The sequence below is a fragment of the Protopterus annectens genome, chromosome 16.part0 (assembly GCF_019279795.1).
Source record: "Protopterus annectens isolate FY-2018-M chromosome 16.part0, PAN1.0, whole genome shotgun sequence".
In the NCBI taxonomy this organism is placed as follows: Eukaryota; Metazoa; Chordata; order Ceratodontiformes; family Protopteridae; genus Protopterus; species Protopterus annectens.
In genome coordinates this window covers 365,621,248-365,635,121 of record NC_056750.1, presented here as the reverse complement: position 1 = coordinate 365,635,121, position 13,874 = coordinate 365,621,248, and the positions used below count along the sequence as shown (strand labels likewise).

Here is a 13,874-nt window from a genome sequence, read left to right as displayed (position 1 = left end):
GAACTTGTCTCAATACCCAGCATGGACCTTGCCTCAAAGACCACAACTACTGTCCCAGCAAAACAATCAGATCCTGTACAATCAACTACAGACTCTGAACATGGCAGCATGGCTGTTCATGTAGTCATACAAACACCACCTCTCCGTAAAGCTGTAATGGATGTCATTTTGGAAGCCAGAAGGCTTAGTACTAGAAAATCTTATGCTGACAAATGGAAGAGATTCTGTGCTTGGAATCGAGCACAAGGGACTGATGCAGTAGAACCAAATATTCATCAGATATTGCAATACTTAACTGAGATGCTTGACAAAGGCCTATCTTTCTCATCAATTAAAATCCATGCCTCTGCCATTTCGGCTCATTACAGTACAGAGCCAGCAATCTTTTCTCATCCTTTACTAAAACAGTATCTTAGAGGAGCCAAAAATTTAAGGCCTTTTAGAAGATCACCATTGCCTGCATGGGACCTCAATTATGTGTTGGAAAATCTCTCCCTGCACCCATTTGAACCAGCTGCTACCGCTGATATAAAGTTCTTATCATGGAAAACAGCTATGCTACTAGCAATTACTTCAGCAAGAAGAATTTCAGAGCTACAGGCCCTCGTGGCTGTAGAGCCTTTCATCATATTTTACCCAGACAGGGTATCTCTGAGGACAAATCCTACTTTTATGCCTAAGGTGGTTTCCAGTGTGGCTCTTAACCAAACAATTCATCTGCCAACCTTTTATCCAAATCCGCAGAACAAGGGAGAGAGAATTCTACATTCCTTGGACGTACACAAACCGCTAAGATTCTACTTGCGCAGGACTAAAGCTCTAAGAAAAACTGAGCAGTTACTAGAGACATATACTGCAGGATCAGAAGGCAAGGCTATTTCAAAGCAGACTATTTCAAAGTGGATAAGCCACTGCATCCGTTTCTGCTACTTACACCATGGTAAACATGTGCCCAAGGGCATAAGGTCTCATTCCACCAGAGCTGCAGCTTCTTCAGCAGCCTTTCTCAGGGGTGTACCAACCAAAGACATTCTAGAGGCTGCTACTTGGAGTTCTGTTCACACCTTTACAAAGCATTATCATTTGCCTCTCTACTCTAAATCCAGGGCAGACTTTGCCACTGCAGTTCTGCAGGGCCTTATAGCCGCTTTTAATGCTGTTTAGCTCCACCTTCCCAACCGTAGCTTTGGGATTCTACCCAAATGTAATGACTGCAACAGTGAATACACTTGAACATCTACATTTATGGTAAGTGTACACAACTGTACTTTGTTCCAGAAGCCTACATTAATTTGTCAACAAAGAAAACTACATTATTGATGTAGCCTATCATTATTGAAGTTGCTGAGTTGAGTAGTCATTATAAATGTGGATACAATAATTTTACTTACACATGCACCCCACTGATTACATTTGTGGTAATTTCTTCATTTTTAACTATAAGCTGCTGTTTAGTGATAATGCTATAAAATGTATAGCATTTGATTTTTTTTTAGTTTATTAAATGTCTTTTCTTGGTGATGTGCATCACTTAATATATTTGAAATATGGAGAAGTTGAAGCCTAAGCTTAAAAAAATGTTTTAAAATGTGTTTTTAGGATGTTTTTGAGATGAGGTTTGCAAAGATGCCTGATGACCCTGTGGAGCCCCCACCACCTCCTCCACCTGCAGCACCAGTAGTCAGTAAAAGCACAGAAAGTTCGGACAGCAGCGAAGAAAGCTCCTCAGACTCCGATAGCTCTGATTCAGAGGAAGAACGGGCCAACAGATTGGCAGAGCTGCAGGAACAGGTAGAAACTTGGGAAGAGATGGAGGGGTGTTCCCAAAAGTAGGGACTTCTAAAGAGAAGTCAAAAACAGCATGTCACTAATATCATGGCTTCATGCTCAGAGTGATGGTGGAAAAGTACTGCAGGAGTAATATAGGTGTCCTATTTCCATGTTGCAGTATTCTCACATGTGGGATATTCCGCCTCAGGCAACCCGAACGTCCAGTTCGTATACTTAAGTGTAAGTCTGTCTGCTGTAAGGAGCGTGGGATGTCACATGCAGGGTCATAAATCGTGGGCCATAAATGTGATGCCCGCATGCACAGACCTCAAAACTTCTCTGCCTCAGTTGAACGTCAGCATGCTCGTTCTGCTCCACTATCCTGATCAAGTTAAAGATAAATATCCCATTGGGGAATAATCTTTTTTCCTTTGGCTAAGCTGAGGTAGCTGCTTATCTGTTAGCCAACGTCATCTAGGAAGGGGAAATGCAAGTGTGGTTGGCAAATCCCATATAAAGATATGCATGACCTTTGATTTGTTTAGGGACTTCCCTCGACCATACGGCGTGTAAAATCTGCAAGTTCATTCCTGAAACCTTGCGCAGCCATCAGGCAGCCCTTAAATTGTTCCTGGAAAGCCAATGTCTGAAGCTCCTGGCCCTCTGTATGGATCCTGAACCAGCCATTGAGGTGGAGCTGCCTAAAAAGAAGGCCAAGGTTTCTAGGACTGACCCTGCAACTTCTCCTTCGGATGTCCCGCCAGCTACCGGTCTAAGGGCTGAGGAAAGTCCTAATGAACTGGCGACTTTGGCAGGTACCTTATTGGATGCTGCCCTTGCTTTTCCAGTCGGCATGTCCAAGGAGGTTTCTGTAAAGTTGGCCTCTGCTGATGGGGAGGTGATCCAGGCTCTCCCGTACGGCCACCTTTACCTTCTGAGGAAGACACTTCAACCCCAGGCTTGGACATTTGTCTCCAGGCCGATTACCTCTCAATCTGCTCTCAAGACTCCATCTCTCAAGAGGAAAGAAAAAACTAGATATTTATCTCCCACAGTGGAAGACCGACCTGACTGTTAGGCCTTTTCCCAGTCACTTTTTCAGGCATTCATGGCCCTAAGACCTACTGTCTCTGAAACCCCTGCTCATCCTACATTAATTAAAAGACCTGTCTCTGCTAGCGCCATCCCACCTCTTCAGACTCTGGAGGAAGACTTTTCATCCTCTTTCTTAGATGAGTCTCTCACTTACACCTCTCAGAAGAAATACTGCTCCCGAGATGAGGACTACTTGGAAGGAAACTCACTTCCAGAGGACAAAACCTTTGGAGAGACTGTCTCCAAAATTAGATAATTTTTTCAGTGCGAATCTACTCAAATGCCTGAGGTACAGAAAAAATACTTCCATCTTCTTTAGATGGAGTCCCCTGCTTCCTCTGCTATTCCGGATTACTTGGATGCCTTTGCTTCTGCTTCCAAGACCCCTGAATCTAAGCCCCCTGCCCCAAAAGACCTGACAGGTTCTACCAAGTTCCATACCTCTTCAAACCACCCAAGGCAGACCCAGCTGTGATTGCTGATAAGCAATCTAGACAGATTCGATCCTCTTCTCTGCTCCCATCAGATAAGGATAGTAAGGTGATGGACAGGCTGGGAAAAAATATCTACACTTCCTCCACCCTGGCGTTTAGGGCGATCAGTTACCAAACACACATGGTTAAGTTTGCCCTAGATTTAGTTTCACAGGCCTCTAGTCTGCTTTCTTCTATGCCTGTCTCCAGCAAAGCCTCAAGTTGCCTCAAACTTTTCTCTAGCAGCACAAGTAGCCAGACATTCTATAAAAATGCAGCTACGATGCTGCAGAAGCCTCAGCCAAGTCTGATGCATCTGCCTGTGTTTTATACAGGTATTCCTGGCTCAGACTCCAAACACTGCCAAATGATTTTAAGAACACAATCTTGGACTCCCCCCGGCTTCTTGTTTGAAAAACAATCTGCAGAACTTTTCAAAAATCTGAAGGAAAAAGTAAGGACCTGCAGAACTTGAAGCATCTCCTGCTGTCCCCAGTTCCTAAATTATACAGGAATTACCCAGGAAAACCAAGCTTTGTAAGAAGGGCACCAGCTCCCCCTTCTTCAAAGCATAGGAAAGGGGCTAGAAAAACCTCATTCAATAGAACTATCTCATCCAAGTCCAGGTCCAGGCAACCCTTTCCAGACAGACCTAGCACGGCGTGACCGCTTCAGTACCCTCCACCCTATCCCCCTTTCTGCCTGCCTCTCACTGTCTTCCACTGTCAGTGTATCACCTCAGACAGATGGGTGCTGTTAATAGTGGAAAAAGAGTACTTTTATGACCTGGCAGGAGAAGCCTTCCCCAAAAGGCATATCCCTCCCTCAAAAAAACAAATCCACCTCATTCCCCAGGTCATTCAGGATTTACTGTCACAAGGGACCATAGAGAGGGTTCCATGAGAACAAGAGGGTCAAGGGTTTTACTCCAGACTCTTCCTGGTCTCAAAACGGGAGGACCCTTGGAGGCCAATACTGGACCTGTCCTGGTTAAACCCATTACTGCATGCAAACCCTTTTTCCACTTTTGACACCAGAGGCCTTTATGGCCACTTGGGACCTGAAGGAGGCATACCTGTATATACCCATCTACCCAGACTTCTGGAGATTTCTGCATTTTGCTGGGCCCTCTTCACATTGTCGTTTTACCGCCTTGCCCTTTGGCTTGTCTACGGCACCAACGGTCTTCACAGTGTTTAGCCCCAGCAGTATCATTCTGCAGAACAAAAGGCATATGGGTTTTCCCATACCTGGACGACAACCTTATCCAGGCAGAGGACGCAGCTACTCTTCAAACACACTTGCATTTCACTTTCTCTCTCCTAGGAATCCTGGGGGTTCGCACTCTATTTGCTGAAGTCCTCCCTCACTCCATCCCAAGACCAGATCTTCTTGGGGTGCAGAATCAGGACAGATATTATGAAGGTCTTCTACCACAAGAAAAGGTCATTTCTCTGACCAGCCTTTTCCAAAACTTACTCCAGGTCACACATCTCAGCCAGGGAATTTCTACGCCTTCTGGGCTTAATGGCCACCACTGTTCCCATGTTGCTCCTTACTAGGTTACACATGAGGAAGTTCCAGTGGTACTTGAAGAATGTACGGTCCCATCACAGTCACTGTCTGGACTTTCAGGTGCCCTTCCTGCCTTGCCGGAAAAAAGAGTTAGGGTGGTGGATCCAGCAAGTTTTACAGAATCCAGGGCTTGCCCTTCAGCCCAGCAAGGCAGTCCGAATCATGTGCACAGATGCCTTGGACCTGTGGTGGGGGGGGGGGGGCACCATGAACAGCCTCAAGGTTCAGCCTCAGTGGGAACCATCCCTCTGCAAAAAAAAAAAAAAAAAATCAGTGTGAGGGAAATGACTGCCCTTCTCCTAGTCCTAAAGACCTTTCTTCCTTTACTAAATCCTGGTTCCCTACAAGTCCTTATGGACAACATCATAATGATGTGGTATATCAACAAACAGGGGAAAACCAGATCCTGTTTGCTTTGTAGGCTCGCCATAAAAGCATTGGAGCTGACCACTCAATACAATGTAACATTGCAGATTGGCCTACATCCAACAGGACAACCAACAGGCAGATGCCCTCAGCAGATCATTGTCTCAAAATCATGAATGGATATTGAACGGAGATGTTTTCTTCAACTATTCTGCTCCAGGCTCCCTTCATCCACTAATGTGGAAGGTGGATGCCTTGGAATGGGCTGTTCCTGTACGCTTTCCCCCTTTTCCACTCATTCAGAAGGTCCTGCTGAAAATCCAGTGGGACAAGCCAAAAGTCTTGCTGGTGACCCCTATTTGTCAAGGCAACATTGTTTCCCCCTTGTTCTATCTTTTGCCATGGGCAATCACCACAAGTTGCCTCACAAGGTGGACCTCCTCACACAACATAAGGGATCCCCCTCATCCACCCACATCTGAAAACCCACAGCCTCACCATGTGGGTGATCAACTTCTGATTCCTTTGCTCAGAGGACGTACTGTCTGTCCTGCAGGAGGCTAGGAAGCCTACTACTAGGAGATCCTGTTTATCTTAATGGAAAAGGTTCTCAGTCTGGTGTCGACAAAGGCAACTAGATCCATTCCAGGAAGATGTACCCCAAGTGTTTGCCTATATGTGTGAGCTCCTAAAAGCAGAACTTTTTTGCTCTTCAGTGAAAGTCCATTTGTCTGCCATTTCAGCCTGCCTACCTATTAACCCACCCCTATTGTCAAGATTAGAGGTGAAGCTTTTTCTTAAAGGGGTCTTTCATATCAGACCTCCAAGAAACCTATCCCTTGCCCTTGGGATCTGAACTTTGTGCTGGAGAAACATACTTCAACCCAAATAGAACCTGCAGCTTCCACCTCCTAGAAGATGTGTACCTGGAAAACTGTCTTATTAGTAGCCATTACCTCAGCTAGGAGAGTCTCTGAGCTACGTACACTCATGGCTACGCCACCCTACACCATCTTTTACAAGGACAGGGTTTCTCTTTGTACAAACTCCTCCTTCATGCCTAAAGTGGCCAATGCACTGTCCCTAAACCAATCTACCCACCTTCTTCACTTCGCCACAGAATGAAACAAAAAAAGAACCAATAGGGTTACCACATCTTTAAACATATATTTATTAAAAACTCAGAAGTAAAACCAACTGATAAGCTCTTTCACGTATCTAATTCTTCTTCAGATCCGTAAGCACAAAACACATTCAGTTCTTATACCATGTACAATTAACAAACACCAGTTGGATAAAAACATCAATAAAATCCAATAAAACTATTATTCAGTTTTTTTTAATTTGTGTCCCTTCAGAGCCAGATTTAAACACTAGCATTTATTCCAGGGTATTTGCCATCCTGTAATCTAAGTATCCATTGCAGCTCTGCTTTCTCAAGCTAGATGTTAAGGTCCCCTCCCTTTATATTTAACTGTAGGCTTTATAGAACCTTAAAGAAAAATGTATGTCCTTTATTTTGAGCAACATGCTTAGCCAATGCGTTTTTCTTATTTTTACTGATGTCATACAAATGTCTTGAAATTCTTTCTTTGAATTTTCTAATTGTTTTTCCTATGTAAAAACAAGAACATGAGCTGCAAATAGCCAGCTAAACAACTTGTTGCAGTAGAACAGTCTGCATAGCACTTAGGTTTAAAAATAAAGTTAAAACATGGATGCTGAAAATTCTGTTCTTTAGAAATAGAGCATGCTTTACAAGTCCTACATGTAAAAGTGCCCATTGTTTTACTGCTGGGGAATTGTATTTGTTCTTGATCACAAAATAAATTCTTAAGGTTGTTACTATTCCTGAAGCTGAACTTGGATTTATGACTTGGCATTTCTGCCGATTTGTGGTCAATAGTCAAAAGCTGCCAGTTCTTGCGTACAGTACTATGTATTAAATCTACATAATTAGTGTACTTAGTAATAAATCTTATATTGTACTTGTTGGTAGCTCTAAAGCTGTTACCCAAAGACCTTTCAGTTGTATTAGAATAATATGGTGTTAAACTGTACTTTTCTTCTTTAACACATCCTTTCTAACAGTCCTCACAACTTCCCTGTTGTAGCCTCGTGCTACAAACAATTCACTAAGAGTTTCAATCGTGTTTACACAGTTAGATTCCTTAGTACAGAGCCTGGAGGTTCTTGTAAACTGACTCTTGATAATATTAGGAAAAATGTGTCTAGGATGCATACCACCATAAGGCAACAGTCTATTTTTCCAACATTCCTTCTTATATAATGTAGTATCTGTAGCACCCTGGGGAGTCGCAATAAGTTGTATATCTAAAAAATCATTAAGTTTTTGGAGCTTTCAGTGTAAATCTTAAAAAAAACTATCGTCTTTTCCAAATAAGTTGCAAACTGATGTAATAAAACATGGTCACCTGACCAATTAAGTATGTCATCCACAAAACGGCGATAAAACCCAACGTGTTAAATGTTTATGTTAAAAACGTAGGTGTCCTCCCAAGTTATACATTACCAAATTACCATATGAATTTGCACAGGGGGGTGCCCATGGTGACACTGCACCTTTGCAAGTAAATGTCCTGTTTAAAAATAGACATTGTCAAAATCAGCTCTAAAAGGGTGCAAATTAGCAATATGGTGTCATTGCTTGTAACTAACAACTCTTGGTATATGAAGTACTTTATTAATGGCATCTATCCCAAACTCACTGGGTAGTACTAAACAAATTCTTCACATCAAAAGTCACCAATGTCCAGTTAAGTCCATTTCCTATGCCATCCGTATACTGATATAGTTAAGTTAAAAAAATGTTGACTGTCTTTCAATACTGTTGGGTTTTACAATACTGTTGGAACTGCAGATAAGACCTCTTTCAGTCTTGCTTCCACAAGCATGGATAAGGGCTCTGTTGCCCAACCACTGCCTGAAACAATAGGTCGTATGGGAGGGTTGTTGAGATCTTTGTGTATTTTAGGTAAGCCTTTAATAACTGGGAAAACTGGTTGTTCTAACAAAAAATGAAATTATTCCTCATCTATGGGCTCTACTCATTAACAAATCATAAAGTGTCTCTCTTATATGTCAGTATCTTAGAAACCTTCAATTTATTTTCACATAAGTTTTATCCTCATTCAACATGCATTTCATGGCTCTGTCATATTCACAGGCATCCATAATGACCATAGCACCTCCCTTAGCAGGTCTAATACTAATGTCTATATTATGTAGAAGTTCTTCTAAAGTTTTGCAGCCGTCACATTTATGGCACACGGTTTTTGGCCCTGTGTATGACGTCCCATACACCTTACAGCAGCCAGGCTTAAGCTTTGGTGTTCGAGCCAGGCGTTTGGGTCACCTGAGGCGGAGGATCCCACATGTGAGAATATTGCAGCATGGAAGAGAAAGGACATCTATGATTATGGTAATATTTTACACAACTAATCTTTGTCCAACAACCCACTTAATGTGCACTCTGTTTTTCTGTTAGTTTCCAAGTCACACAGTTCTGTACCAGAGCTGCAGTCCCCCTGCAAAATATTTGTCATGATGTATTAAAATGTAGATTCCAAGTTGTGCTGCTTTAACCTCTTAACCTGTGTAGATGGATCAGTGTGATTGCAATCACGTTTCTCTAGTTGCATACAATCATTGCACTCGTAACTGGATTATACAGTAGAATAAGTAATGTATTGCAAAGTTTGATTCCTTTCTTCCCCCATGTGTCTACTGCAGTAGTACTGATATATCTTGTGAAAAGCTGTGCTGTTTTCACATCCTTTTATTTATTTTGCAGAGCGTTGTCTATGCTTGCACATTATCATGGCATTTGTAAGTGGTACAAAAGAGTTTTGATTGGCCTTTCTTAAAGTAGTAAGTTACACTAGATGGATTAGGAACTATTTACAGTGTGATGCAGAATAACAAGTCTAACATTCACAAGCATAGATGTTCATCACAGGGAACATTGCTGCCAAGGGGTTCTTGTGTATATAGGATTAAGCTGTCTGTGGCAAATTGTCAGTATTCTGACTTGATCTTTTAGTAGTCATCAGTCACTAGGGGTAATCAGAGTCTACTGTCTTACACCATGAACAATGTCAGGAAGCGTGGTTGTAAAAAGCACATAACTAACTCATTAGTTCCTTTTCTGTCAAAGGTGGATGGTTGTTACGGTAGCTGCACTACTTAGTCAGTTGCACTTCTTTAGATCTTGGGAGTACTAAGTGAATCATTTCTTATTACTGATTTTACGTCTGTCCAGTATTTAGCTCATTGCATCTGTTTTGAAACATTTTAAACACTGTCATTGGAAAATGGCTACCTAGTTTGGTTGTAGAGGCAGTGCTGAGCCTCTGTTTGCTTGTTTTGTTTTGGGGAAACTCTTAGTATTGATATCTGGGTTGCCAGCACTGGTCTAATGAGGTGTCTAAGGCAAGAAATTAGACAAGACCTACAGTTTCTTTCAAGAAAATTAATGGCATTTTCTTCATTTACTTGACTTTTAAAGTCTAGTTACCAAGTAAGAGGGCCGGTCTATGCCTGTGCTCACACTCCATATCTAAACTGTAGAATGCCCCCCCCCCCCCCCCCCTCACGTCACACAACTAGATTCCTTAAAAAAAAATTTAAGCTCACTCTAAAAAAGCATCTCCTTAATAAACCAAATATGCCTCTGTCTGCAAAACCATTGACCACCATAAGTGAGGTCTAATGCATCAAAACATTGTCATCTGTCAATGCCAGTATAATTTTTCCTTTTGAATAAAATATTTCTTTTATATTTAATTTGCTTAATCCCATTATCTGGCTAGAATGGGTTAGTGTGTTTGATATGCATCTTATGTTTATTAATTTAGAAGGTATTGTACTAACTTTATGTAGACTAGGTAAATCTCAGTACTAGTTACTAACCTCATAAATTTTACGTGTTTTAACACTGTATAATAACTTACATTTCATGTTTTTTTTTAATCTTTGTCGACATGTATGAAAACTCTGCATGTTTCTGTATGTATAATTTTGTTTTGTATACTACTTGTATTTGTAAATGGAGCTTTTCTCTCCGGGCCTGTACTGAAAATGGGTTTCTGACCCAGTGGACTTTCCCAGTCAACAAATGTCAGTAAGTATATAGTTTTGGTGCTTAGCAGGTACAGGCATAAGAGACAGAGGTAGTTAAACCTGTTGTACTGATTGTCAGTGTACGCCTTGCAGCTTTCAAAAATTAGATTTTCTGTCCACATTTTCTTTGGTGTAGGTTGAAATGTTTGTCATCTTGTACCTTCAGTGCAGCCCCCATTCCTTTTGAAGGAAGTTTCAGGAGGGGAAGCAGCTAGGAGTAGCATTACTTCACTTGCTAAGGTAGTTAAAACACCACAAAAGGTAGATCTGTTACAGTGGTTTTGTCATTCTGGATGGTATAACTTCACATTTTGGGTTTGAGTTTTTTAATGCCGCCAGAGTCAGAATTGGTGCTTGCCAATAATACTTTTTTACTGAATTACATGCAAAACCTACCCCCCCCCCATAAAAAGAGAAGAAAAAAATGTCTGCTGCAGTAAACAAACAAATGTATAATATAAAAAGTTCAAATTGAACATCATTGAATTTAATGAATATTCTTTCATCCACTGATTTATAACATTACTCTTGGTACAAGTGGTGCTATACTCCCCCAAAGCATTTTTTATCCTTACCATTCAAAATTTGTTATTCAGTTTTTCATTTGCCTATTTAGGGAAAGGAAAATGTAGATAATTTTGCCTACAACATAATCTTTAAATGTGCATACTTTCTGCTCCTCAGAATTCATAAAAGGGAAACTTATTTTCAGTTTCACCATGCAGCACTGAACCTGATGGCTACTGTACCTGCATCCAGTTGACCTAATCATTACATGATCAATTGAGATGTGAAAAGAATTCTCCATGACCTTAGCTGCCATGGTGAGAGTCGTGGTAGGAAGTAGGCTTGCCATGTAGATCCTGTGGGATGGGCTATCACCTCCCCTGCGGAGCACCCCCCCCACTTTCATCAGCTCTTCCGAGCTCTGCTATAGCCGCCTTCTGAGGGATCCTCTCAGTCTAGTGTAATTGAAAATAGCACCATCGTCTCGGTAGACCTGAGCTTCACTTGAGTAGAAACCTAGTGCTCCTGCTAGGTGTCACCCATGTGGTGAGTGAGGGTAGTCTCCCCCTCTCTAGGATGGGTGTGAAGGAGCAGTCCCCTCACTCACATCATTTTCTGTCAGTTCTTAAGGTTCATAGGTGTCTACTAGGCTAACGACCACACGGGCCTTTTTAAGGCTAGCCATACATCCCAAATCTCTTAAGTTCTGATACCCTTGATAAGTGTAAGCATGGGCCTGGGAGATGAGCCATTTACAGGTTACCTGTTTGCATCCGAGACATAGGAGCCAAACCAGGGATGAATTTCCAGTTTCCCATCCAGTTGTCCAAGTTGCACTTGAATTGGATTAGGGAGGAGCCTGTTCCATAGACTGGGTAGTCTCTAGGATACATGCCTATCTCTCCAGCAGGTCTTATCTGTATCACAGGCAAGTTTAAGTCTTTAGAAGAGGTAATTCTAGTATTGTTTGTTTTGTGGATATGCAGGAGTTCTATCAGAGTGGGGTCTGACAATGCCCTGTATGCCAGGCATAGATCTCGCCTCAAAAGCCTGTAGGAGACAGAATACAGGAATAGGGCCTTGAGGTAGTCTGCATAGGACATCATACTTGCACCCTGTGTTCTTTTAGCGAGGAACCTCTGTGGAAGTTCCAATTGTCTCATTTGCCTGGTTAGGTACATACCAAAGTAGGCATTTTAGTCGATGATGGGCCTGATGAATGCCAAATACATAGGAACAATGACTTCCTTGGAAGCCATACCTTTGTTTATAAGTTGTGCAGCATTAGAATGATTTCCTCACCACTGTAGACATGTGATGATCAAAGGCTTGATTACTTTCTATGTGTGTCCGTAAGTACCTGACTACTGGGTCAACTCTAAGGGGTGTGTTGTCAATGTGATAGTTACCAGGGATGGATGACTTCCCAAAGGATACTATTATGCATTTCTTGGTATTTAGTTTTACTCCATGACTCTGACACCAGTTTTGTCTATGTCAGCCCCTCCTGGAGAAAGTTTGTGATAGAGTCAATGACTGCTCCTAATTTGCAATCATCTGCAGATTTAGTCAGCCAGAGACCAATGACATTGGCCTTGACTCCTGAGAAGTAAATGCCAAAAAGGAGCGATCTAAGGACTGATCCCTGAAGGACTCCACTTGTGACTGACCTCTTCATAGAGGTGGATTCCCCAAGTCTAACTTCCTGGGTCCTGTCTCTGAGCCAGTTGGCTATCCACTGGGTGGCATATGGGTTTGTACCGAACCTCTTGTGTTTGTCAACAGTGCATGAGTGGGGTGTTGTCAAATGCCTTGGCCAGGTCAAGGTAAGCAGTGTGAATGATTTTTGCCCTCATCCATTGCTTTGGTGACCTTCTCAGAAGTTCAGCAGGTTGAGGAGGCTTGATCTGCCCTTGATGAAACCAAACTGGGTTGAGTCCAGTGTCTGAAGGTTTATTATATCTCTGTTGATCATCTCCATGATTCTTTCCATGGCTTTACATATAAGACTAGTGAGACTTATGGGTCTCTAGTTTCCATGGTCTGTAAATGGCCCAACTTTGTGCAGAGGGATGACTGTTGCCTTACTTCATTCTTTAGGCACAAAGCCTGTTTGGAGGCCTGCAGTTAAATAGTAATTCAAGAGGCCCTGATAGTAGGTCATGTTTCATGCTATTAGAAGACATTCTGGGATATTGTCTGGACCCATTGATGCAGTTTTCTTGGTCTTAGAGCATTAAGGACCTGTTCCCCAGTGATAGTAGGGGGAGTTATATTTGATATTTCTGGAGGGAAGGTTGGGAGGGGAATTAAGTTGGAGCTGAAGTCATCAGCCGGAAGGTTTTCTGTATCTTAAGGCTCAGTGTAGGTGGCTCCATTTACAGTGAGCTCTGCACAAAATTGTATACTGCTTTAGAGGTTCTGGAGATGGCTAGAGTGCTTTGTGGTTTTCCTCGCCTTGGGAGGCCAAACTTAACTCAAATTTAGCTTTGGTAGACTTTATTTGTCCTCTGAGTTTTGTTTAGTTTAATGAGTGTGCTTTTATCCTGCTGGGTGCTGTACCTCCTAATTTTTGCCATGATTTTCTTTCTCTTGTTATACATCCGATTGATTGATTCCACCAGGGTGGCTTGTTTTTTGAGTTAGTTCTGTACTTCTTCCTGGTGGGTACAGCTGCCTCTATGCAGCTTATTAACATTCTTGTACAGGGTTTCTGTGAACAGTTCTACATAGAAGTGTTCTCAGGGTTTATAGGGGCTTGAAATGTTGCCAGTTTTTCACTTAATAGCAGGAGGTTAGCCTTACAATAGTTCCTGAATATTCCTAGTTTGTCTGGGGGTAAGATTTTATTTTTACTTCAAAGGAGAACATTTTTTGGTGCCAGAACTGCTGTTTAGGAACAGAGGAACATCCTATAGAAAGTGTCGCAGGGACCATAACATGCCT

General features: G+C 42.1%; 1 protein-coding gene across 1 annotated transcript in view; it reads left to right on the top strand.

Moving 5' to 3' along the window:
* Positions 1-1,602: 1,602 nt before the first annotated feature.
* Positions 1,603-13,874, top strand: part of BRD3 (bromodomain containing 3) — a 1,106,862-nt gene continuing 1,094,590 nt past the window's right edge. Inside the window, exon 1 of the mRNA XM_044058393.1 lies at positions 1,603-1,791. Coding sequence (XP_043914328.1) covers positions 1,612-1,791 — 180 coding nt within the window. The 5' untranslated portion in view covers positions 1,603-1,611. The remainder of the gene's footprint in view (positions 1,792-13,874) is intronic.